Source organism: Seriola lalandi, unplaced genomic scaffold (assembly GCF_002814215.2).
Source record: "Seriola lalandi dorsalis isolate HSWRI2012SDOR001 ecotype SW California unplaced genomic scaffold, Sedor1 jcf7180002054965, whole genome shotgun sequence".
Classification (NCBI taxonomy): Eukaryota; Metazoa; Chordata; class Actinopteri; order Carangiformes; family Carangidae; genus Seriola; species Seriola lalandi.
In genome coordinates this window covers 334723-360106 of record NW_019525516.1, presented here as the reverse complement: position 1 = coordinate 360106, position 25384 = coordinate 334723, and the positions used below count along the sequence as shown (strand labels likewise).

At 40.7% G+C, this 25384-nt stretch overlaps 5 protein-coding genes and 1 non-coding gene across 7 annotated transcripts in view; all 6 read left to right on the top strand.

The window, feature by feature from the left end:
* Positions 1-12: 12 nt before the first annotated feature.
* gspt1 (G1 to S phase transition 1) lies at positions 13-10523 on the top strand. Its single transcript, XM_023395525.2, has 14 exons — positions 13-381; positions 679-723; positions 2513-2779; positions 2871-2904; positions 3306-3383; positions 3728-3908; positions 4142-4296; positions 4493-4633; positions 5665-5758; positions 8051-8131; positions 8405-8578; positions 9222-9311; positions 9406-9574; positions 9782-10523. Exons 1-14 carry the CDS (start codon positions 186-188, stop codon positions 9832-9834), a joined length of 1758 nt encoding a protein of 585 aa, XP_023251293.1. The 5' UTR covers positions 13-185; the 3' UTR covers positions 9835-10523.
* Positions 10524-11784: 1261 nt separating this feature from the next.
* Positions 11785-15210, top strand: rsl1d1 (ribosomal L1 domain containing 1). Of its 2 annotated transcripts, none has more exons than XM_023395494.2 (9): positions 11785-11928; positions 12190-12329; positions 12457-12595; positions 12759-12907; positions 13355-13456; positions 13858-13951; positions 14271-14390; positions 14486-14653; positions 14795-15210. In XM_023395494.2, exons 1-9 carry the CDS (start codon positions 11890-11892, stop codon positions 14930-14932), a joined length of 1089 nt encoding a protein of 362 aa, XP_023251262.1. In that variant the 5' UTR covers positions 11785-11889; the 3' UTR covers positions 14933-15210. The 2 variants fall into 2 exon arrangements, with proteins under 2 accessions (XP_023251262.1, XP_023251261.1); XM_023395493.2 differs by having other exon boundaries at positions 14792-15210.
* LOC111646160 (small nucleolar RNA SNORA55) lies at positions 13593-13723 on the top strand. The gene has a single exon (XR_002759936.1). It is a non-coding gene; the product is annotated as a small nucleolar RNA SNORA55 (small nucleolar RNA).
* Positions 15211-16557: 1347 nt separating the features above from the next.
* On the top strand, positions 16558-17048 carry LOC147817400 (phosphoinositide-interacting protein-like). Its single transcript, XM_087170866.1, has one exon. It carries the CDS (start codon positions 16767-16769, stop codon positions 17046-17048), a length of 282 nt encoding a protein of 93 aa, XP_087026992.1. The 5' UTR covers positions 16558-16766.
* Positions 17049-17330: 282 nt separating this feature from the next.
* On the top strand, positions 17331-18625 carry LOC111646114 (transmembrane protein 238-like). The gene has a single exon (XM_087170865.1). The coding sequence runs from the start codon at positions 17331-17333 to the stop codon at positions 17814-17816; it is 486 nt and encodes a 161-aa protein (XP_087026991.1). The 3' UTR covers positions 17817-18625.
* Positions 18626-20647: 2022 nt separating this feature from the next.
* snx29 (sorting nexin 29) overlaps positions 20648-25384 on the top strand; it is a 128056-nt gene continuing 123319 nt past the window's right edge. The window contains exons 1-4 of the mRNA XM_023395568.2: positions 20648-21056; positions 22428-22492; positions 24142-24194; positions 24745-24869. Coding sequence (XP_023251336.1) covers positions 21050-21056; positions 22428-22492; positions 24142-24194; positions 24745-24869 — 250 coding nt within the window. The 5' untranslated portion in view covers positions 20648-21049. The remainder of the gene's footprint in view (positions 21057-22427; positions 22493-24141; positions 24195-24744; positions 24870-25384) is intronic.

The following is a 25384-nucleotide window of genomic DNA, read 5'->3' as shown; positions in this document are numbered from 1 at the left end:
CTTCTCGTCCGCTACGGGCTCCATATGCTTGCTAGAGCAAGGCTTTAACAAAGCAATGGGGACTCCACCAAACGTGCTGCTAAGAGTCTAAAAAACACCAGCAACTAAACGCGTTTTAACGGAACGGAAGAAATCATCCGCCTTTCTCGGCAGTGGAAAGCTTGTCAACTCAGGAGAAAGGAGCGATGGACCCGAGAGATACAGCCCCGGATTCGTGGGAGCTGGAGGAGGATGCCGAGGCCCCGGCTGCCGCGGCGGGGCTCCCTACCGCCTTCGCCGCCCTCAACGTCAACGCCAAGCCGTTTGTCCCCAACGTCAACGCCCCGGTGTTTGTACCGAGCTTCCTTCAAACCAGCGCTGCGGAAATGCCGGCTTCAGACGGTAGGTTAACGCCAGACAGCTGGCTGGAAGTTAGCTTAACTTGCTAGCTTGCTTGCTAATCCAGCTAAGTCAGCCTTCCTGTCTGCAACTCGCTGTGCTGAGTCCAGCCAGTGCCACAGTTATCGCATTTCCACTAACTAATCAACAAGTCGCCTCGAGTGCTAGTCATGTGTTGTAATAGTGCAATGGCTTATTTATTACGCAGTAACAAGTCACAACAAAACGTAAAGCGTGTCCACCCCTGTCTAATAAATATTTATGAAAGTTTTGACATGCTTTGTTTTTCTCTCCTCTAAGGTGCCCCTGATCCAGTTGCCAGCATGGAGGTAGCAGAAACAGCCGGTATGCATCCACAGTGCACTCCAGGCACTGCACGGCCAGGTTATTAAATGACAAACCTGGCTGTCAGGCAGATTTTTACCACATGACAGTGTGGTTCAAGGCTCAGGTGTGCAAATTTGAACTGCAGCCAGAGTTGAAATCTAAGACCCTACCTCATACAGACAAGGAAAGTTTGCATGTCACTTTTGAATCTCTACTTGTGTTGTAACTTACTGAACCGTATTTAGATTGCTGGCATAGGTAAACCCGTGTGCATGGGCCTACGTATAATATGATGCAACCTCACTTGTCCATGCCCGAAATAGACATACCATTGGCACATGCTGTGATATGTGTCAAGAACTGCATGTCCAAGGCCCTGGCCTGCCGTGTGTTAGAGCAATTTGAATGTATTTGGTTACTGCAGAAAAATACAGTCATTTGCCTGTGTCGGGTTCATTCACAATTTTGGCCTGGCCTGGAATGCTGTGCGCCTCTACTCAGCTTACAAAGATTTGGTGGTGTTTTTGTTTTTTAGCGGAGAGGCTGAGCACTGTAGTTGTAGCAGAGAGAGACACATAGGACGGCAAAACAAAATGATCAGATGTAGCATAGAAAAAAGATTTCCTTTTTACATTACACACCCCTTCCAATTTTTCTGAACGTGTCTAAAAGAAAATGTATAATTACAACATGTAACAAAGTTGAGGCATAAATGGCTTTTTGAGTTGCCAGTAGCAGTTTCTCACAGGCTGATTATAAACGACTAGGCATGAGAAGAAAATAGGCATTGTACATGACTGCTGGGCTGCATAATTTCTTAGTTACGAAAATTGGAGGCTTATTTGTGTGTGTTGCCATGGGAAGATGCGTCTCCTGCAAGGCTCAGCAGATTTCAGTGTGCTCTTGTTACTGTTTTTGAGTTGTAGTCATTTGCTCGGCAGAACATTATGGACAGGCCTAGGAGAAGTGAAGTGAAGCCTTGCGGCTTTTTTTAGATTATTTGTAAGGGTAAATTAATTTTATGAACATGTGCTATTATATGACATATACTACATATGTAGACTCAAGGAACAGCTGCGGAAGTAGTTGGTGCACCTGGAAATCAAACACCACGGTCATTATGTTTGCAGCTATGCTAAGACACAATCAACTGTTGACCTTTGGGTTGGAAACCACAGAGGGATGAGCAGCTGTTGAGACATAAAAAACATTTCTGTTCATCTGACAGATTTGATTTTTAAGTGACAGTTTATTTCTTGTAAACTGTAAAAATCACAATGTTAGACATTAGTTTTCTTGAGCATAGCAGCGAATATTCTCTGCAGAACGCTCCCTCTAACCAAGATACAATTACAATAGAGTGAAATGACATGTCTAGACCTGCATAATAAGCAATAATTACCTATAATAACACACAAAGAAACATCATTTCTAAGATAAAGCATGTGAATGATAATGCTGCAGGAGGTGCAAATGAATGAGGCGACTTTATTCAGTGCAATTCTGTGTTGGAATTGTTCCTGTACGTGTTTGAAATGTGCATGAGAGGATCTCATTCCAAATTTTTGTGCAAATGTGTTGAAATGATTTAAGTGTGGCAGAAAGATAAAACTGGCAGAAACTGGGCTTGAATAAAGTCCAGGATGTAGAATCAGTCAACACTCACTCATGGTCTGTCTGCAAGTTTTCATTCCAGCCAAAAACTATGTTATGTTCCTCCACCCTCCAAGCTGCGAGTCGTCTGTGGCGTCCAGACGTTACGGAGAAATAACAGGTCTGTAGGTGTAGTAAATGTGTATGGTTCCAGCTCCGGTGGAGAACGGAGGCACGGAGGCAGACATGACCACAGAGGAAGAGACGTGGGAGCAGAAGGAGGAGCCCGGAGGAGGCGGAGGAGGTGGAGGACAGGAGGAACTCGGGGAAGGAGGAGCATGTGAGGAAGGAGCCGCGAGGAAGGAGGATGAGGAGATGATGGAGGAGGAAGAGGAGGAGATGCCTGTACCCAAAGTGGCTCCGGCACCGCCAGACGCCCCCAAGAAAGAACACGTGAACGTGGTCTTCATCGGTCACGTGGGTGCGTCTCGTGTGTATGTGTGGATACTATTTTCTCTCTTATAGAAAGTCTGATTCATCTTAAAAGATGTTCTCTTGTTTTTATGTGCCAGATGCCGGAAAATCAACTATCGGAGGACAGATCATGTGCGTAATCCATTTTTTATGTCTTGTTGGCCCGATCACAGTGTTTAGGGGCTCCACAATGAATAAGGAATGTCTAAGGGCTGAATTAAGTACTTGAATTTCTTTTAAATGTGATATTTTGTGCCATTAAATTAGCCCACTGTTTAGAACTCAGACCCAGAAAATTAAAAACAAAAATTGAGAGCTTATTGTTGGCAGAAAACCATATTATGCGCTCTGTATTGCATAATCTTTCACAGTTGTAGCATTCACAAAAGCGTCAGTTACACTGCAACAAGTCGCCTTTTGCACAACATTATTGTTCAGTTTAAGCTTCGGTTTCGCTCTAAGGCCACAGATAAAATGAATATAGCGTAACTTGCATGGACATCTCACTTTTTTTTATGTGTTCTTCTTGCTAGGTACTTAACTGGAATGGTGGACAAGCGAACCCTGGAAAAATATGAAAGAGAAGCGAAAGAAAAGAACAGGGAGACATGGTGAGGAAGGCCTGTGTTGTTTCTAAATTAATAGTTCTCCACAACAACTGGTGACTGCTGTGTTTCCTTTTATGCAGCTGGATTTCATTTTTGTTTGATGTTCTTTTGTCTAAAAACAACATGCCTTTTTCTTTTTTTTTTTAAATAAAGTTTTATTTTGTTCATCTTTAATAATGTGAAGGAATTTCACAACACAGTTTTTTAAACATGTTGATAACGGCTCCAGAAGCTCTAAATTTGACCTACCATATTTAAAATAAATTTGTTTGCCACACCTGCACAGAAATTTCAAGTCCTCATAATACAGTTTTGTAAAACATAATAAATAAAGACGGTTGTTACAGGTACCTGTCGTGGGCTCTGGACACGAACCAGGAGGAGAGAGACAAGGGGAAGACAGTTGAGGTTGGCAGAGCTTACTTTGAGACTGAGAAGAAACATTTCACCATCCTTGATGCCCCCGGACACAAGAGCTTTGTCCCCAACATGATTGGTGGAGCGTCACAAGCTGACCTGGCAGTCCTGGTGAGATGGACATGGACACAGAGCCAACCGTAACTAACTGCTAACTAGGCTTAAACCTCAGACACACAGATTAAATCCTCTACTGACATAGAGATTCTTGTGTGTCAAACCATTCTTATTGTATGTTTTATAAATAAACTCTTAGGATTTATTTAAAGAAGACATCGCTTCTCCTAAATGTTTATCACTAAACGGAGGAACTACCTGTGCCCTGCCTCATTGTTTTGTATCAGGTGATTTCTGCCAGAAAGGGGGAGTTTGAGACCGGTTTTGAGAAGGGTGGACAGACACGGGAACACGCCATGCTGGCTAAAACAGCAGGAGTTAAGCATCTCATTGTCCTGATTAACAAGATGGATGACCCCACTGTCAACTGGAGCCTAGAAAGGTGAACAGGGTCCGGATAAAAACAGTTTTGTATTTATGTTTGCTTTAAAACTGTGTCAGTGGCCGTCCTGCGTTTGGCGCTACAATAGTCAAATTTAAAGATAATAGCAAATCAGTGATGATATTGTTTATCTGTGACTTCATCAGTGATGTTATTCATTTGTTTTAATGTCGTCTTTTTGTTGACTTCCCCGCAGGTATGAGGAGTGCAAGGAGAAGCTGGTGCCATTTCTGAAGAAGGTGGGCTTCAACCCCAAGAAGGACATCCACTTTATGCCTTGCTCCGGACTCACAGGTGCCAACCTCAAGGACCCTGTACCTGAATGCCCCTGGTACACGTAAGTCAGCAGTCGACAGATTTGGGTTTTTCAATGGCCAGTGCTGATATTTAGAGAGCAGAGGGCGGCCAGTGGCAGATATATATATATATAATGCAAATATAATGTTGTTGATTTTATTTATTGTATCTCATAAAATGCAACAATTTAATAATAATATGAGACACAAAATTGCTAAACTTAAATGAACCTTTGTTAAACACTGATGTATTATTCACTTGAACAAAGAAAAATACTTGAAAATAAAAAATGTGCATTTTCTATTTTTGCTTAAGTAGATCAGCGCTCTGCTCTCTGCTTATTATTTTAAATTTTAAATTACTTTTTTTAATTTCAGGACATGATGAGACGCACGAAGGGTCACGTCATGTCATAGACTTGTGAAGTTTGCTTTGTGCTTTCAAGCTAAATCAAGCGAGTATGAAGAGGGTCTTCAAAAATGAAAGGCATTTGCTCAGAGAACAGAAAGACTGATGCAATTCAGACATGACCATTCATGAAAGACATTTTAGTGATGTTTTTATTATACCAATTTTAATTAAGGAGTGCAGGGTGAGGATTGTCGACATGCACTCATAACAAGTTCATTGGAGTTATTGAAGAGAAACTTGATAAGCTGTGCACATTGTGGTAAATTCATGAATAAGACTGTCTTTAAACTTCACTGGTTTTACAGAAAAGTATTGAGCAGATTTGTTCTCTCCGTCTTCTGTGGTTAGGTTTTTTTATTATTTATGAGGGTTTTTTAGTTTTAGTCGATGCATTGGTTTGTGTGGAGTCTGGATTTTTCCAAATGCTGGCTGCAACATTTTCTGTTGCTTCAGACTTTATACTCAGCTGTGGTTTGATCAAAAAAAACATCTGCCGCAGTACACTTGAAATAAGAGTCATGTGCTGTCACAAATCAACCTTCGTAGATGAGAAGACACAGCGGCTGCACTCGTGAAGACATTTTTGACAGGAAGTGCACAAGTGGAATTTTTATAACTCTGGTGATGGCCAATCTTTTTTTTTCCTTTTTATTTTACCAGGGGTTTGCCATTTATTTCCCACCTGGACAGTTTGCCAAACTTCACCAGATCCAGCGACGGACCAGTCAGACTACCTATCGTAGACAAGTACAAGGTGAGCAGCTGGAGGGCTTTGATTCTCTTTTCTCAACAGAGAGAAAACAACAATCTGTGACAGCTTGTCTTCTGCACCGCACTGTCCTCAGCAGATAAGTGGGCGTCAAATTTCTTCTGGTTTTTGTTTACTTTGCCAAAATATTCTTTGCTCCCTCTCAAGTTTGTTATTTCCCTTCCTCTTGGATTGTTTTCCAAGAGCACATCAACATGCTTACACACACACACACACACACACACACACACACACACACACACACACACACACACACACTGCAACCCTCTATATAGTCATTTCTCTTAAAGATAATTCAGCTTCTTGGCATTCATCTCTGTTTAGGAGTTGGAAGCTGTTCAACACATACTGTATGCACTGGTGGAATCGAGTTATTTTGGAGATCTCTCAGTTGTCCCTACATGTATACAAGTATTCGTACCGCTTAACTTTCTTCACATTTTGTTACGCTGCAGCCCTTATGCTAAAATTGTTTTATTTTCCCCTCATCAATCCACACTTAATACCTCATAATGTCAAAGCAAAAACAGAAGTTTAGAAACTTTTGCAAGTTTATTAGAAAGGAAAAAAAATTAATTATCACATTGATGTTAGTATTCAGACTCTTTACTCACTACTTAAAGCACCTTTGACCCCAAGCACACAGCCAAGACAACGCTGCAGTAGCTTGGGGGAAACTCTGTGAATCTCCTTCAGTGGCCCAGCCAGAGTTCTGACTCAAACCCAGTCGGACATCTCTGGAGAGACCTGAAAATGACCCATCCATCCTGAGCTGTGCAGAGTTTATAATGTCATATCCAAGAAAACAGGAAATACTGAATGAAGGGTCTGAATACTTCTGTCAATGTGATATTTCAGGTTTTCCTCTTTGATAAATTTGCAAAAAAAAAAAAGTGAGGAAGTGAAGGAGTCTGAATACTTTCTGAATGCACTTTAAATACTCCCCTTGCTGTGATTGCATAAGAGCCTTATGTAGCAGTTATATGACTAAGTAGTCCCAACTGGTGTTGTCCTGATGTAAGGGGATTATGGTGCGGTTAACTGGGTGCTGCATACTAATGGCTGCCTTGCCAAGACATACTGTACAGCAAGCTTTCAGCAGGGCCACAGAGCTGTGAACAAAACAATTACCCTGATTATTTTGTTGGGTACTGGAAATCAGCCATTATCAGTATATTATATTATATTTACGCTGCCAGCTGAAGTCAATCAGTAATGACCATAATAACACTAAAACATTTTGAATGAACAAAGCTAATAGGAGAATGATAACGTAGAAATAATTCAAAATAAAGGTAAAATCCTTGATTGAATGATTTTAAAGTTTATCTCTATGATGCATACAAACAATGTTTTGACTGCCATTATACTTAATTGCTTTATTGACTGCATTGTTAAAGGGATTATTTGTTAATTTGGGAAAAGCCTATTTAAGAATTTGATTAGAAGATTGATGCCACTCTAAATATGAAGCCATAGCCCGCAGCTGGTTAGCTTAGCACAGAGACTGCAAGCAGGGGGAAACAGCTAGCCTGGCTCTGTCCATAGGTAATAAAATCCACCTCCCTGCACCTCTAAAGCTCACCCACTAACTCGCTATATCTCATTTGATTAATCCATACAAAAAAAACAACAAAATTTAAAAAGACACATTGTGCTTTTAATTAAAGGGTTATGTGCTATTTCGTAGCTGGGCACAGTGACCTCCTTGAGCCTCTCCTGGTTGCCTGGTAGTCTCACAGTGACAAAGATTTTCTCAGCTAACTGTCAACAAAATCTCCCATTTCTGAAAATGTGAAAGAATTTCTTTAGCTGAGCTAGAATGTATTCTGGAGTGTAAATATACTCAATGGGTCCAAGGTGCTTAAATGAGGAAATGTTTTCTTCTTCTTTTTTTAACCAATCAAATAGCTGTTACTAGGTAAATGTAACACAGATTGGTTTAAAAGTCAGATGACAAAAACACATTGAGCAATAGCCTGATGATGCAACAATGAAAGTTGCTTTCCCAAAGTTCATCAGTACATTTTCAGCACAATGATACCATCAGAATATTTACTTAGGATTAGCATTACTAACTGTAATGCTATTCTCTGTATACATGTAAGACTAGCTAATATAAGTTTTTACACTGAAGCAAGGATTTGCTCCTGTTGCTCCTGTATTTACTCTGTGTACGTGAATAATGCCAATCAGAAGTTAGTGGATAGCTGATTTGAACTGCTCTGATTTTCTTTTTAAACGTGTGTATATATGTGTGTGTGTGTCTGTTTACAGGATATGGGCACGGTCATTCTCGGGAAGCTGGAGTCTGGATCCATTAGTAAAGCCCAGCAGCTGGTCATGATGCCAAACAGGGTGAGATCTCCTCTGTATGACTTTGCTGCGTCTATCACATGGGACCAATAAACCCATTACTAGAAATAACTTCAAGGCCTCATTCTTACATTGAATGTGCTGCAGCCTAGACGCAAAGAAGATCCTGTAATCCGAAGGATCCAGTTTAACTTACAACACCAGCCATGCACCCGGTTTGTTATTATTTGTTTATTGAAAACATACATTCACAATAGTGTGTGTGTGTGTGTGTGTGTGTGTGTGTGTGTGTGTGTGTGTGTGTGTGTGTTGCAGCACACAGTGGAGGTACTGAGCTTGCTGAGCGATGATGTGGAAACAGACGATGCAAGTCCAGGGGAGAATCTGAAGTTGAGGCTGAAGGGGATCGAGGAGGAAGAAATCCTGCCTGGTTTTATCCTCTGTAGCCCTGACAACCTCTGCCACTCTGGTCGCACCTTTGACGCACAGGTGAGAACCGGACAGCGAAAGTCACCATCACGCTGGTGTTCTCATCATACATCTGAGTTTCACAGTCATTAGTTCTTATTTATTCCATTTGATGCCAACAGATAACATTTCTCCTGTATTTGATCTCCTTCCAACCCGCTGTCTGCTGCAGGTTGGCATAGCAACGGCTTTAAATGGTTGGGGATAGGGTGTGTCCAAGCAGGGTCTTTGTGGGCGAGATGGCTGTGCAATCCAAGCCAGGCATTTATACACAGCCACTGTAGCAGTCAGTCAGTCAGTCAGTCAGTCAGCAGCCTGTTTGTTGCAGAGCATTATTGTGATTTTATTTATTGTCTAGTGTTTAGGGCAAGTGTACAGAACCCAGGTGGAACAAAGATGGAGAATGAGGCACTGAAATATTCTGTCTCTGGAGGCACCTGGCATTTACTAACTCATTTATCAAAAACACGTTTTACTGGCACGTGGTTCTCAGACAGTTACTTACTTACTTACTTTTGAATACACACTATATGCAAATATGGAGAGACATTATTAAATTGATACTGTTTGAATACTGTATTTAGGAATAAGTCAAATAAAACTGACTGACTTCTGATTTTAAAATTCTTTTCTTCATGTTGCTCAATGGCTCCTTTCGTTTCAGATCGTCATCATTGAGCACAAATCAATCATTTGTCCCGGTTACAATGCAGTCCTTCACATCCACACCTGCATTGAAGAGGTGCAAATCACAGTAAGTTACCTGCTCTACTTTACAAGCTGTTGCTGAAACGTGTATTTGTAGTTTGTAGTGTAGCGTGGTTTAACTCTTTAAATCCTGACCGCAGGCCTTAATCTGCCTGGTGGACAAGAAAACTGGGGAGAAAAGCAAAACACGACCACGCTTTGTTAAGCAGGACCAGGTGTGTATCGCCAGGCTCCGGGCAGCAGGAGTCATCTGCTTAGAGACCTTCAAAGACTTCCCTCAGATGGGACGATTCACGCTGCGAGACGAAGGTAAGGTCACTGTGGGTGTGGGTAATTTTTAAATGACCCTTCAAAGAATTTTCACAGCTGGTTTATAAGGAAGCAAAAGATATAAATGTTACAGCAGAGATACTGTAATAAATGTGACTGTCTTATTTTTCATGTAGTCCTGATATAAAGACAATCACAGAAGTCTTGTATCACAATTTCATCCCTCCTCATACACTACTCCTCCAGGCAAAACTATCGCCATTGGCAAAGTGCTGAAGCTGGTGCCAGAAAAGGACTAAATGCAACAGTGGCAGCTTGCATGGAGTTCTTCCACTCGTTACCAGAGGAGAAACGCTGCTAGAGCCGACCCAAACAGCTACTCTCTTTACACACAACTATGCTAAAGAGAAGAACAACGACAACAAGGAGTGAAGAAGGAGAATAAAATTTTGTCCAATGAAGAAAACAAGACTGAATCAGTTTTTATGATGAACAATATGAAACGAGAGACCAAGTCCAGTGTGTCAGCTTTCTCATATTGAGAGCTCAGCTATGCCACTAATGTAGCTACATGCCCCCCCTTCTGTACTCCCACAGCTGACCACACGGTCGGCTGGCCACGCCATTTGTTTTTAGAATGGAGATGGATGCAGTGTTACTGAGTTTGGGGAAGAAAAACAAAAACTACAGAATGATTTCATATCCTGGAAAAGAGCAGAGTTAGCCCGTAATTATAATTTGCAAAGTACATCTCCTTTTTGTTTTGTTTTTTAAGAGTGGGATTAAGAATCCAATGGACATTTTATTTGGTTTTAAGGATTGCTGTACCAAAATTTTTAGTTTGGTCTCTCTCCACATGAGATGGTTTAATTGGATTGAGCTCACATACTACTCTGATGAACCAAGGATAAACACACTCACACAGACAGACACACACAGCTGTTCCATAATCTAAACCTAAAATAAATGATCAAGCTGCAACGGAAAAGGTGTATTTGTTTTCTTGTTATACCAAATCCAGACACTTTCTTCTTGAAATGATCAATACTAGAAATGTTTTCTGATTTATTCACATTGATATGGATGAAATTGGGGGTATGCTGAATTTAAATGTCAAAGTTAGACTAAACTGATTTTTTTTTACATGTTTCAGTGCAGTGACTTTCATATTAACATCGAAATATCTGTACCCATCATGAGAACTTAAAACTGACAAATTTTCAATTGGAGGCAGCTTTTTCTTCAATGGATGTTTATGACAATTTTTTTCCTCAATCTTTATTGAAAAACATTCAAATATACAAACAGTGCAGACATGTGCTCAAGATAATTGTATACAGAGAATCTATAAGAATGTCAACAAATAAATAAAAATGAAGACAAAAAAGTTGGTATAAATGAACTTCATTACTATAAAATTATGAACAAGAAACAAGTTATTCTTCTTTAAAGACTTCACCATACAGCTTTACAGATTTATTACGTTTTTAGTGTTTTAAGTTACGAGACTTAATATAATTTTTTAACTCACATAAGGATCCATTGAATTTGGGGGTAACTTTTGTTATTATGAGTGTATGTTACATTTTTACACTCTATTGGCATCAACCAATTACCATCAAAGAGATAACTTACATGTAAACCTTTATAACCCCAGTTTTTCTTAAATATAGACTTTTTCAATCAGTAATGTCTCCATTATTCCATATGATGGTTTTATTTGAGGAAAAGTTGTGTTTCTAACATAATTCCCACACTAGGTGAGCTTGTTGTTAACATTTAGATACTTTAATAGGCAATTTGGTAATGTTAAAATTACAAATAAGTATAAAAAAGAACTATTTAATTAAAATATATATATTATTTGGAATAAAACACCAAATTGAATTTTAGGGGTTTTCGGCATCCTTTAATCAATTTTAGTGTAAAAGTATATTTAAATCAACAAAATTAAATAATCCTCCCTCTTTTGTGGTGGTGTCTCTTTTTCCAGACAAAATTTGTAAGTATGTTGTTGATTTTCTCAGAGTCTGGGGGAAAATTGTACTGATCTCTATCCTTTCGACATTTTATTTAATAGGCACGATGTCCTCTACGTTTTTACTTATTTTGTTCGGGGGCACGTAAACTGTTCGTCAACTTTCAGGGTTTAAAAGTGAAATTTGATCCTATTGGCTGCCCGAAAGTTGTATTCAAAAAACAAAAAGTAATCAAAACATTTGTTGTGGCCGCCATCTTACTCTGATTTGGCAGTTCCTGGATGTTCAGTACAAATAAAGTTGGTTTTGTATCGTGTGACGTTGCGCCTACCATCTGCGCATGCGCGATCGTGGTTCACACGTGAAGGAGGCAGCATGGCTGATAAAACAGAAGTTGTGTTAGATCGGACTCAGGTAAAAACCGCCTTTTGTTGCAGTGCTAATCTGTTTATGAATAGCAAGCTGATTGATAGAAGTGTATTTGACTGTGATAAATTATATCAGAATGTATTAACAACAGCTATAAACTAGTTAGCATTAGCGGGCTCGTTTTGTCTGGTGAGAGATTTAGCCACAAAGCTAATTCACAGTGGCCCAGTAGTAGCTGAAGGAAACCGGGGTTTGTCTGTGTGTTTGTATCGTCTTTTATAACTCTGGAATTGACGTCTCTGTCAGGTGAAGAAGGCCGTTCAGGCTCTGCAGGCTTTCCTGAAAACCAAGTCCACCCGTGACTCTCTGTTGCTGGACGACACTCAGCACATCAGCCTGCTCTTCACCCTCTGGAAGGTCCCCAAGCAGGCACAGACCATCCGCATGTGAGTCCCACACACATACACACACACGAAACGCAAAGCTGCATTCATGTCTGACCTGTTGGTTCTTGTGTAGCAGTTATTTTCTCACATTATCACAGATACTGACATTTCATTTTCCGCCCTTTAGTCCCTTGCCCCATGGCCAGCGGCCTGACACAGAGGAGATCTGCCTCTTCACCAAAGATGAGCCCAACATGACCGCAGAGCAGACCCAGAGGTTTTATAAGAAGCTACTGGAGGAAAAGGGTGTCAAAAACATATCTGAGGTACCTCATGGAGCACTGTCAGCTGCTGATTTGATCATTCTTGCATGAATAGCAAAGTTTAAGTCTGTCTGGTGTTTTACCAGCCAACAAGGTTTTTGGTTTTCAATGAAACCTCCTATTAACAGCGAGCATAATTATGATACGTGTCTTTATCTTTTTGCAGATCATCCCCTACAAGGTCCTGAGGACAGAGTACAAACCGTATGAAGCTAAGCGCCGTCTGCTTGGGAACTTTGACTTGTTTCTTTCAGACGACCGCGTCCGCCGCCTGCTGCCATCCCATCTCGGAAAACATTTCTACGAAAGGAAAAAGTGAGAACTATCCCGTCTGTGTTGTCATAATAACGGTGTTTTTCTGCAGCTGTGACATGTTGTGTGTGTGTGTGGCCATTTGTCAGCAACGGAAGAAATAATCAGTTTCATATTTTGTTTCTAAAATAATTTTTATTTTATCTTTTGATGTGTGAATTTGACTTAAAACATAATACAACATAAAAGTAGAAGATATTAGATAGTTTGCTGAGGACAGTTCCCTGGAAAGCAAACTGTCAACATCTTCAAACAGAAAATAAGCTACAGTAAAACTTTTTAGAGATTAATGACTAATAAATGGTGAAAAGTGGGATTATAAAGTACTTTGTACACCTTTTGTACTAAATATTAAGTTATTTCTACTAATCTGAATATTGTTTAGCATGTGTATTGTGTTGTTTTGTAGCTCCAGCTGCTCTATTCTTACCGTTTATGTTTATGCACCAGAGAGCCACTGTGTGTGAACCTGCAGAGCAAACATCTGGCCAGAGACATCCAGAGGGTGATCCAGGGCACCAGCCTGAAGGTTACCAACAAGGGCTGCTGCTGGTGAGATTTGCTCTGCTGCTCGTTGTGTCTCTAATAAACCAAAACAATCTCAAACAATATCTCAGTGTTGCTCCGACAACGAGGCAAACACATTTTTTGAGTTTTGAAGAATGTTTAAATACATGTCGAATCAATAGCACCTCACAACAACCCTGTCGATTCTGTTCAGTGTTTGATACGGGTCACGCTGGTGCCATAGAGACTCAATGTAAATCCAGATGGACCTCCTCTTCCTATGGAGCCTGTCTCTACAACTTTGATACAAAAATATTTAATGTCAAGCTCACGACAAATATGAAAATAACTGCATGTCTTGCTCCTTGTATTGATCTAGCAACAAGCACTGTCCACATTGTCGCTTTGATTAAAATGTAATCTTGCCTCGTGGCTCTGTGTTGCAGTATGGCTCGTGTTGCCCTCTCCAGCATGGCTGCAGATGACGTTACAGACAACATAGAGGCTGCTGTCAAAACAGCGGTGGCCAAATTACGAATGGTGAGTCTAATAACTCGTCTTGTGTTTTCATTATGGTTGGTGCAGCCAGCTGGAAAAATTCATCAATTCAGTGTCAGTAATGGCCTGAGTTCTTTAGCACTGAAGCTCCCTGCACAACTTTCCTTTTGCAAGTCAACACGTACTAGAACTGATATTTCCTCAAGAGATGTTGGTTCATCACAGCCAGTCAGGGATTGGCGCTGTATTACATCATCCTCCATGAACTTTAATTCATATTTATGTAGTAGAGCTAATAACAAAGCACTGATTTGGCTTGTAGCTTCTTTTGACTGAATTATTCTGCTATTGCTGTTTGCAGAAAGGACCAGTGATGAAGCTCATCCACATCAAAAGTCAAACGTCAGTGGCCCTGCCCATCTACACTTCAGACCTCAGCCAACTCAGCGTGGTGAAGGCGGCAGATAAGCCCAAGGAAAAGGTGAGAATAAGTTTGTCCTTAAATGGTCGTCGTGTGTTCGAGCCAGATTTGTTGAAGTGAGTGAAATAACCAGCGCGTACGTTTGTGAATTTCAGGGAGGAGCAGCCAAAAAACGGGCCAAGAAAAAGCAGACACAGGGCACAAAGCAAACGGACACCCCTGCAGAGGGGAAGGGAAAGGAGAAGAAGGTGAAGGAGGAAGAGGAGGAAGAAATCCCACAGCTGGTTCCCATAGAAACACCGAGCAAAAAGCCGAAGCTGGAGGTCAGTAATGCTCGCAGCTGCTGAATTTAAAATTTGAACTACCTCTCAGTGTTTTAACTGACAGTTTGGAAAAAATGTAGGCAGTTCTGTTTTTTAATTAAGTGGATTCAGACACTCATTTCCTCTTGTTTCTTGCAGAAGCCGTTGAAAAAGAAGCAGCTGGAGAAAGTTCCCAAACCTGCTGCAGCGAAGAAAGGAACAAAAGCTCAGAGCAAAATGGCAAAGAAGGCCGGCAAGACGGAGTCCAAAGGAAAAAGAAAAGTGCCTAAAGTGAAATGAGTCTGACATTACCCTCTAAACCTGGACATTTGACACAGTATACACAAGCAGATTTGAATGAGTATAAGAGTATAAACATTGTTATATGAAATGATCTTCGGCTGTGTTGTGTTTTCTAAATGTTTTTCACACTATTCATGTAGTATTTAATAAGTATTCACGTAGAATCGGTGATGTATGTACTGCTTTGATCACAGTACTTCCTTGTGAATGGGACAATGAAACTTTGCGAGGTATTACTTTGACTTCACAGAAATATTAAACCTGTTTTGACCGTTTATTCTTCAGGATAGTTCCTCAGGAAGACGACACAGATTCAAACCTCAGAGCATCACAGCACATGTTAGATGTTCGAGATGGAAGCGAACGCGTCGCCACTTTGGAGCATGACTCACTGATGATCAACACATTTATTAATTCTCAATGATTTTGATAATTGAGTGATTGTGTAAGTCATTTATTAAGCAGGAGTATCAGGTTTTTCTGGTGTCAAGCTGCTCAATTTGGAGGATTTGGTGCTCTTATATTCACAGCTGCAGATGTTCAGTCCAGTTCAGTCTATTTTTCAAGCAAAACTTCTCAATTCTCTGGTTGTAGTTTCTCAAATGTGAAGGATGTGTCTGTCAATGTTTTAATTGCAGGTTGGGGTTATGGGCCGATGGTTGAACAAAACTCACATTTAAAGAGTCGCCTTAGGTTCTATTTAAAAAAAAAAAAAAAAATTGCTATAATTATAATTGATAACTTAAATAATAGTAAGCTTTGTAGCATTTTTCCAAAACATGGTTTGCAAGATGCTTTAAAAGGTAGAAACAACAAACATCCAGTCAAGAGTAAGAACAACAGCACAATCAATACAACAAATGAATAAAACTAATTATTTGTAGTCATGTTTGTATATATATATATTATATATTTGGGGTTTTGGTGGAACAAGACATTTGATGTTACCTTTAGCTTGAGAAACTTGTAATGAGCCGTTTTCACTCTTATTAAGTGGCTAATTAAAAGTGTCACATGTGATTATAAAAATAATAGTTTTGCAGCCTTATTTTTACCTCTAGCCGTCACACTGCACGCTCGTTATACAAACGGTACACACAAACTGTTTATACACCTTTTGTGTGCTGTAGCATCAGAAATGCATCGGCCTCGAGGGGTGTTTACTCATCGTAGGTGCAGCAGCCATCACACCTGTGCATGTGCATCTGCCAGCTGTATCAGATGACAGTCCTATTGTTGATGGGATTATACTCAGGCTTGTACAGCTGCTGCACAATTGCATCATCTATATGAGACACACATGTTCTTAAAAAAAAAAAAATATATATATATACACAAGCAGATCTATGACACCAGAATAGGAGTTTTCCCACATTTGCACATAAAATAGGAGGAGGAGAAAAGTTGGAGGTGAAATGTAACAAGATGATCATTATGTGGCCAGCCGCTCAGTGGTGATGACATTGTTGTCAACAGGTGGGCCGGGTCGGTCTATTCACCCGAGCCCTTCCTCTGCTGTGTGGGTGTGGCGGGTCATCTGGAATTACAGTAGTGTTCACGGGTTACTGGGCAGGAGAAGAAGCGATGCATCACACATACACTCCTGTTGGTCATACAGATGATATAGCTCCTTCATGTGACCGCTGGGAGGTGGCCGCATTCACAACTAATTTCAACAGGCACGGGCCGATCGAACCGGACGGCTCGGGGCAGAAATGAGGAAGGAAGTTGAGGAGCTGTGGATGTTCAGTGGATGATATTTGTGTTATTCACGTGTTCAGGGCTTTCCGAGGGGAGAAACAAACAATAACAGGCGTTCTGTGAGGCAACCATGGAGGTCGACTCTGGGAGCCTGCATCCTCACTCCCGCTCTGCAGCGGCCCCGGGCGGGGACTACCTCCACAAGCCCGTCACAGTGATGGCGATGGGATCTCTGATGTCTGCTGCAGGCGGACTCCTCTTCCTGCTCAAGTCATGGGGGGTGACTGAAGCGTCCTGCTCTTTAGCCTCGGCCTGCATGTCCATAGGGCTGCTGTTTGTAGTGATGGGGCTGGTGTGGATCCCTATATTGAAAGAGAAGCAGAGGCGGAAACATTATAGACAAGGGGCTTGAAGAGAGGATGGAAATGACTGTATGAGGTGAAAGTGGAAACACTATTTTTGTCTATGTTGATGCAACGGTTTCCCCTTGACACATCCAATGAAGTCACAAAGCTCGTGTGAGTCTTGCTGATAACCACTTGTGTACATTGTACTTTGACCAGTGTCACTGCAGATTGTTTCTGTCAATGAGAATTACACTTCACTGTCCTGCAGGTACATCAGCTAACTGGATCTGTTGCATTAGACTTGTCTCCACATCTGGACTCTGGGTTGGAGGATCTCCCCTGTCACCATGTCAACATCTGTGCAGGTAGAGCCGGTCATGGAGAGGAGGTATGGAGGAGTTGGCCGCTGCAAGTGCTCGTTCTGGTTCGCAGTGGTCCACGACATACTCGGCGTCTTCATCATGATGGTGGGGGTGTTCGGAGGGCTGGCTATCCACGATTTGTTCATCTACGCTGGGGCCATCATCATCTTCCTCAGCCTGATCTGGTGGGTGTTCTGGTACTCCGGGAACATCGACGTGCCGCCGGAGGAGCTGGAGGACGACGTGGGCATGATCAAGCTGAAGAACAAAAGACTCAGCCGGGTTGTGAGGCGCATGTCCGACCGTTTCTCGAGCGGCATCAGGAACTCTTTCAGAAAGAATGGCAGGTCCTTCAGAGGGGGCAACAACAGATCTTCAAACACTGGTACAGACGTGTCACTCTCCACTATATATGACACCACCTTCGCCTGCTCATCCAAAGAACTTGTGAGAGAGACACTGTCAATATGAACTAATCCATGTATATGACACCACGAGACACTGAACCTGGATCTTTATATTTGTTTCATTTGCATGTCTGTTTATTCTGTTGAAAGGAATTCTGCGTCTGCTCCGCCGACATGCACTAGTAATGATTAGACAACACTGAAATCTTATCTACATAAGATACACATGGTCTTATCTAGCAGATAAGAGGTAAACTTTGCACACTGTCACAGAGTGCGTCAAATGACACCGCTTTCTAATCTCTGACTGTTTATTAATTAATTAATATTAGACTTTGAAGAGTGGGGGTTGTTTTAACTTATTTATATTACATAAAAAGGTAAATTTAAACTTCATAAACCTCTGTTGTAATTCAGCTGTCCCTAACTTCACTGAAAAGTTCTTGGGGGGGTTTCAAGTTTCAAGTTGTGCCACTGTGGTAATGTATTTTGAATGCATTCGGAAACCATGAACCATGATTAGCTTTCACAATATTTGTGATGTCACTAATTGCTGGAAGATGTGTATCAGAGAAATACAAACAAACCCTCCTCTTCTGCAAAGGAAAGTGAAAACTGTCTTTTAGTGACAAGAAACCCGAAGAAAAACACGTTTAACACGGCGATCTTTAAGTGTTCGATGAAAACACTCTGACAGTTTAGTTAATGTTGGTAAATTATTAATAATCAGTTAATCATTACTTTGTAATTTATTCTTAATTAATTTGTAAACAAATCTATTAATGCCTTTTGTTTGTACAATTAGTTATTAGTTAAGGTTAATGGTTTAGAACTATTTCTTTGACTTTTACATATTAAATTTATTAAATTTCACATGTTCATATTTTGAAAAATATCATGAAATTGTGACATTTTTGCCAAGATACATTTGAAAATAACAATTGAATATTTACTTTTCAAAATATGATCTTTATTTTCTAATTTACACTCTGTTCTCGTTTATGTTGTAACTTTAACATTTTCTCCTTTTCTTCAGTAGCTCATGTGCCTTTATATTACATTGTTATAAACAAGTTTTAAAATAGTGAAAACCTAAAGAATATTCACACATATACATGTTTTAAACACTGGCAACAAATCTGATCTCTGTGTAAACAATGAGCCATTAACATTTTATAATCAAAAACAGACCATTTGAAGCAGTTCCACTTGTGATCCAGGAGAGGGCGCTCTAAAACTTCACTATCAGCCTGACCTATGGCGCGCCCTATTGGTCTCTCAGTAAACTAAGCAGCCAGTGATTAGAACAATAGTTCAATACTCCCATAGTTATGATGTTTGCAAAACCATCCTGAGCAGACAACGCATCTGAGAATCAGTGTGTGGAGGTATTTTGAGTTAAAAAAAAAAAACAACCTGCCTCCCCCGTGATGTGGTGCCCTCCCTCATCATAAAGGATACTGACCTTATAACTACCAATGAGGTTCTGGATCCATTCCAACCAGGGTTCACGGCCCTTCACAGGACGTGACGAGGTGAGGAATAACTCCCTGTTGACTCTGGGGAAACGCCATCCTGGTTTTTATTAGATCCTGGTGCCTGGTGTCATCACTAGAAAGTCTAACATCTCCTGTCACTTCTTTGCTGATGATTCACAGCTGTACCTCACACTAAAATCTAGGGATTCAAGGACATTTAAGGCTGGATGGTGAATATTTTCCTTCAGCTGAACAGTTCCGCCTTCACGTTCTGACGTCAGGCATGGAACGTTTGTCCCGCCGTCTCCATGGTCACCACAAAAATATATATTTTTAGCATTTTTCAAAAAAAAGGCCCGGTCGCCATCTTTTTTTCCCTACATTTTCGAACCAGAATTTGGAGAATTTGGTGCAAACAAGCGAAAATAACAGTATTTTCAAGTCAATACACAATTGTTAACACACTCCACACCTGTCCCGGGAAACTGGGCACGTTCTTACTGTCTAATAATCATTTTAGAATCAATCAAAACTGAGATTCTATTAATGTTTTATCTTTATATTCAACAAGTTACATTAATTTAGTGCGGATTTTATACTGAAACCAGCTTTTTGTTTTTCGGGAAGATTAATTACTGCATTTGGCATTAAATTAGAAGATGTCTTACCTGCAAAGGAGGTGATCCACCGTCAGCAGGTGCTCCTCCACGGGGATCCATCCAAAGCCAATGTTTTCAGCAGGTGAAATTTGCAGTGAAGTTTATTCGGGAGGTTTTCCAGGGGATCCGCTGTTCAAGAGGTCAACTTTCCAACACACAGGTTTTTGCATCGGGTTAACTCAGGTCAAGTCCAGGTGCAAATGAGAAAGTGGACATGTCTGCAGCTCTTACGTCACCTCGGTCAACCGTCACCGCTCTGTTGCTATGACGTGCGTGCGCGTGTGCGAGAGACATGGCTGATGATAGTTATAAATTGCTGGACACCTGTGTGAAGTCTAGTCTGTAATGATAAAAACCATCTTGACTTTGTGTTTGCGTTGCATCAAGTTGTGCTTTTCTTTCCTATATTTTTCAAATACAAAAAAATTTACGGACTAAAAATTAAAAACAAAAAAAGTAACTAAATAACGAGTAAAAACAAAGTATGGTATTGCAAGTGAGCCTATAAATCTTTAGCAAAACAATACAATTTTGGTGGTGTACAAAAACAAAACAAACAAACAATCAAACAAATAAACAAAGTGTCACGTTAACCAAATCAAAAACCCCAGTTATATTTCCACACATCCACCTCTCTGCATGAAAATGATACTTCTGTAGTTTTATAACACATTTTTACAAAAGACTACAGCTCCCACCAGGCCTTTCGTGTCATATGACAGCTGTATGTTTTGTCATGTGACCTTGACACTGCTCAGTCGGCACTCCGTTTCCCTTTTTTCGCAGTGTCACAGGCTCCAAACTGAAAATACCTCATTTCTCTCCCAAACGACCCGCCACAGTTTAGACGGGAGGTTCCATGGCTGTGAAATTACATTCCGGTTTTGCCTTCGGACGGTTTATCTGCATTATTGGCTTTGTACAACTCTTACATGTCAGACAGTGGTAGACTCACAGCCCCAGCGGCTCCCCGGCAGGCCTCTCTGTTCACCGAGTGAGCTTCAGTCCCCCACGCCGCTGTTGGGTGGGTCCAGCTCGGCCACAGAGGCGGCATGGCCCCGGTGCTCGTTGTGAATTAAAGCCGCAGAAAAGTGGATGAACCACGGCGGTGTTCAACTGTTCAGCTTGGATGTCACTGCTACCGGAGTTTGGCTGTAAGAATGAACGGTGAGTTTTGTTGTTTCGTTGCTTTCTGTTTGTCATTCAGCTATAAAAGCATAAAATGTCAAATCATGCATGCAAGAGGAGATTCAGTAACTTGTTTAAAAGCTTTTGTGTCCAGACAGTTTTCTGCTGACTTGTTCTAAAGCTGAGGACACAAGTTCCCCAATGTTAACATCCAACTAAAATGCACTTCTGCTGTTTTAAACCTTGGTGAATTATTAGATTTGGTGCTTGACTCACGCTCCAGAAAAAATCAACATCATTGAAATGCACTTTCTGAGGCTTTGAACTGTTTCATCTGTGGACGCTCTCAGTGCAAATCTGTTCAGTGCACAACTACCACAGAACCACACACTGTCCAGGTGCTCTGTGGCAACCTGCAAAACATTTGATAGTTTAATGTTGAAGTGGCAGGTAAACACAAAGAGGCTGTAAGTAGTCATGATGTTATAGATCTGTGGTTAGGACAGGTTAGGTGTAGGTTAAAGGACGGTGACTGCTCCAGCTGTCATTACTCTGCAACTGCTAAGGTGCCTTTGAGCAAACTACGTAATCCAGAGCTGCAGACTATAGAAGCCTGTGTAAGAAGTGGAAAACTCCTGGTAATTATCTATAACAATCTACAATATAATAGCATATATGAATCAGAGAAATGCATGAACAATAAACATTAAAGTACCAAATTGTGTCATTATGAACACTAATATATGGACCGTTTTACTAAAGGAAAAAAGATTCATAATTAGAACTGCAGTTTACACTTATATTCATCAATTCATCAATTTTTATTTAGTCAATAAAAATTAAAGGAAATTGTGAAAAATGTTTCCCTATTTAAGTGATGCCTTCAGGTGCCTGATGCTCCAAAAAGTTATTTTACTTACAAATATGTAAAACAGCGAAAGGAGCAAATTCTCACTTGAATAAATTGGAACCAGAAAAAGGTTTTAGTAGAAATTGTAGCTTATTTTTCTGCTGATCAACACATTGATGAGTCGTTTCAGTTCTAGTTGTAACTTTGTAATCAACACATTCAAGGGCCAATATAAAAATATTATTAGAAAAAGAGAAATTCCTCGAGCAGTATTGCAGAAATACTACATATTATAGCAGATATTACTGATAATAAACACAACTCAGAATTAGCCAAAAGGTTATTTTTCATCTGTAGCGTAAATGATTTCTCCATTACAACCAGACTAAAACTTTTTCTTGTCACTCTGACTGCGGTAGCTCATTACTTTCTTCAAAGTGAATTTCCTTCCTCTAGTATTACGCAATGTCTGAGAAATTGAGTCTGTATTCTAATAATTTTCCTAGTCTGTCATCAAACTGAGTCTTGGTTGTTTCCTTTGTTTGTTGTCACGTCTGCAGGCACTCAGCAGAGTGATACCAAGAGACAACACCTCCTGGAGAGGCTGCTGGATGCTGTCAAACAAGTGAGTCACCACTTATCTGGTCCAGTCCCGTAAAATAACATATGGCCAGTGGCCAAATGTCGTATAGTAGTTTGACTGGAAGAAGGAAGAAGGAAACATATTGTTTTTTTTTTTTTTAACCACAGATTCAGCTGTTACTTTCTGCCTTCAGTTCAAGTGATTGTTTAGAAATGAACACTCAGAGAAAGATAGAGACTTCCTTAACGTTAATGCTGCATTTGCACAGTCATGGAATCAGTTCACGTCAGAAGTATTAGAAGTGTTAGTAGTGATGTATTTCGCTGGAACAGGGAAATGGATAATTTTAGTTCCCTTACCCACTGTAGGCTACACCAAAACACACAAGAAGAAGTAAAAACCCAGCACTGTTCGTCTTCTGTTCAATCAAATGCAAATATTTCGGGTGGATATTAGCAAAATAAAAAGCGCTCTTAAAGAGTCATATTCTCTGAAGTGTGCTTTTGCCACTGTGCTTGGAAATGCAGCACTGACGAATGAGTTTTTATGTGATGCCCTGTCGTATACACAGAGGGGAAAGAGAAAGTGGGAAGTGCAGCTCAGGATCAGGGCTGGTCTGTATTTGTATGACATTTAGGTTTAAACAGGGAGTGAAAACCAAAAACATCAGAGACATTTAATACAAATCCACAGCTCTGCATTTTTTTGAAAGTGAGATCAAAGCCTTCAAAGTTTCTTTTTTTTCTTTTAAACCTTGAATCGTTTCTCTGTTGTTCATGTTATCTGGTCGTAATCAGGACTTTAACCACTAGCCAAAAGCGCAACCTGCTGGGTTTGTGGTATTGCACAAATATCTTGTGCACAGCACCATCAGTACAACTGCGTCAACAAAATACAGTGTGTGTTCTGTGGCTACTCAAGCGATCCAGCTCCTTGAAATGTTAGAAATGTGCTCAGCGAGACTTTTCCAGATTTACATGTGTTTTCTCCAGTTTTTTCTTATCTGCCGTCAACATTTGGACTCCTGTTCACTCTTTAAATTTACATCAACGAGCATTCATTTCTGAAATTTACAATTCCCCCCGTGTCATACAAAGATAGTGGAACTATTAAAGCCGATGCTTGATGGGAACAGGAGCTGGGGATAGAGTTAAATACAGGATGCTGGGAGGCGGCCACAGATACAGTGCACACTACCACAGCTTGCTCTCGGCTTAGCCTCATACAACTTAAGGTTTTGCACAGGGCTCATCTTTCCAAATCTAGGCTTTCAGTAACATATCCAGATGTTGTAGACAGATGCAGTAGATGCCATGATACTCCTTCCCTGTTGAAACAATTGAACAAGAACAAATAATTGCATATAAATCTCTCATAGCCAGACGTACCATACTGTTGCATTGGAACCTATTTGGTATTCAGCATTTGTAATTTAATTTAAAGTGTGTTTATATGTTGTTTCTGCTTAATTAATGTGTCTGTCACTTTTACTGTTAACTTGTTGGGTTGTTGAGCTCACTGAGTCTCACTGTCCACTTCCCTGCTGTTTGAAATAAAACGAATTAAAAAAAAGAAAGAAAAAGAGAAATGTGCTCACCGTGTGCTGGAGTGCGGTTTGACCCCAGCTGGCAAACACTGAAGAAAGAAGTATTTCTTGGTCAGCTATTATCATTCCCCTCATATCTTTCCAGTGCCAAATACGCTTTGGAGGGAGGAAGGAGATCGCCACAGACTCAGACAGCAGGTAAGAGAAGCTGATGTTGTTGTTATACATCTGTGTCTATTCAGCGAACAGGACGTTGTTTGGTTTACGTGTGTAGATCCGTGTCACTTGATGCTGTAGCTGTAGTTTCCGTCAGAGGTCTACACATCTTATTACATTGAGGCAATAAGAAAGCTCTGTTTATTAACTTTATGAAATTCAAAAAGAAAATTGAAGCGTGTGTAAAAAAATGAGCTTCCAGCTTCATCCCAGTTTCATATCCTCTTATTTTAAGAGTTAATATTCAGGATGTGACTTCGGCTTTTGAGCATTAATTACGGTTCGAGATTGAAGTAGTTCTGCCTTGTAGCCAGCTAAAGTTAATAACAGATCTTTTAGTGGCCTCGTAAAAGGATTGTGTGGTGCTCAATATGAGCACAGTATGGACTGTTTGTAAGTTAGTGGTTGTCTCCAATTTTCAAAGCAATAAAAATGGACATCCTCAGTTTCAAATGGCATTAATTACAATTAAGAAGTGTGCATACTCCGTTATAGCACTGTATATAACCCGTCTTTGTCTCTGTCTCTGCAGGGTGATCTGTCTCTGCGCCCAGTTTGAAGCGGTGCTGCAGCACGGCCTGAGGAAAACCAGAGGCCTGGCCCTCACCGCCGCTGCTCTCAAGCAGGTCGCGGGCTTCACCAGCAAGACCGAAGCAGGTATGATACTTAACAGGGCCGTTTGGTTCGCCGTCCGAGGAGACACGGTCTGTTAAACTCAGGTCTGAAGTTGAAAATCAGGGCAGAAGCTTGACATTAGCCTCCAGCGTTCACCTTGGAAAAAGGAGACCTGAGAAAGTAATAACTTTGCTACAGGTAGTTATTTTGGAAGTAATGAAGTGTTGGAAGATGTAGATGTGTCGGCGGGAAGCTCCGAGATGCAGGGATACGTGATGGTTAGAATACAGATAGGACTCTCCTGTCTGTCTTTGCACCTCAGTCTCTCCGTCTCAGTCTGCCGTGGGCAGCGCACATGCTGTGACTCTGCACCCTTAAAAAGTACACAAGCTGAATTACGCCGGTTAGTTTGTCATTATAAATGCATGTCATGTATTCCGGCTCTGTTTAAAACCCACAAAAGTTTATTTTGAATTCCAGTCAAGATCCCAAACAGCCTGTGGCTTGCAGAACCACAGGGACATGAAACGATAGTGAGTACAAAAAATGCAAAAGAC

Excerpts from the sequence above, each read along its gene's own strand:
- gspt1 (XM_023395525.2), top strand. The coding sequence starts at position 186 with ATGGACCCGAGAGATACAGCCCCGGATTCGTGGGAGCTGGAGGAGGAT. Across the intron at positions 3,384-3,727 it reads GAAAAGAACAGGGAGACATG|GTACCTGTCGTGGGCTCTGG; the intron begins GTGAGGAAGGCC and ends CGGTTGTTACAG. Across the intron at positions 4,297-4,492 it reads GTCAACTGGAGCCTAGAAAG|GTATGAGGAGTGCAAGGAGA; the intron begins GTGAACAGGGTC and ends ACTTCCCCGCAG.
- rsl1d1 (XM_023395493.2), top strand. The coding sequence starts at position 11,890 with ATGGCTGATAAAACAGAAGTTGTGTTAGATCGGACTCAG. Across the intron at positions 12,908-13,354 it reads CATTTCTACGAAAGGAAAAA|AGAGCCACTGTGTGTGAACC; the intron begins GTGAGAACTATC and ends TTTATGCACCAG. Across the intron at positions 14,391-14,485 it reads CAGATAAGCCCAAGGAAAAG|GGAGGAGCAGCCAAAAAACG; the intron begins GTGAGAATAAGT and ends TGTGAATTTCAG.
- LOC147817400 (XM_087170866.1), top strand. The coding sequence starts at position 16,767 with ATGGAGGTCGACTCTGGGAGCCTGCATCCTCACTCCCGCTCTGCAGCG.
- LOC111646114 (XM_087170865.1), top strand. The coding sequence starts at position 17,331 with ATGTCAACATCTGTGCAGGTAGAGCCGGTCATGGAGAGGAGGTATGGA.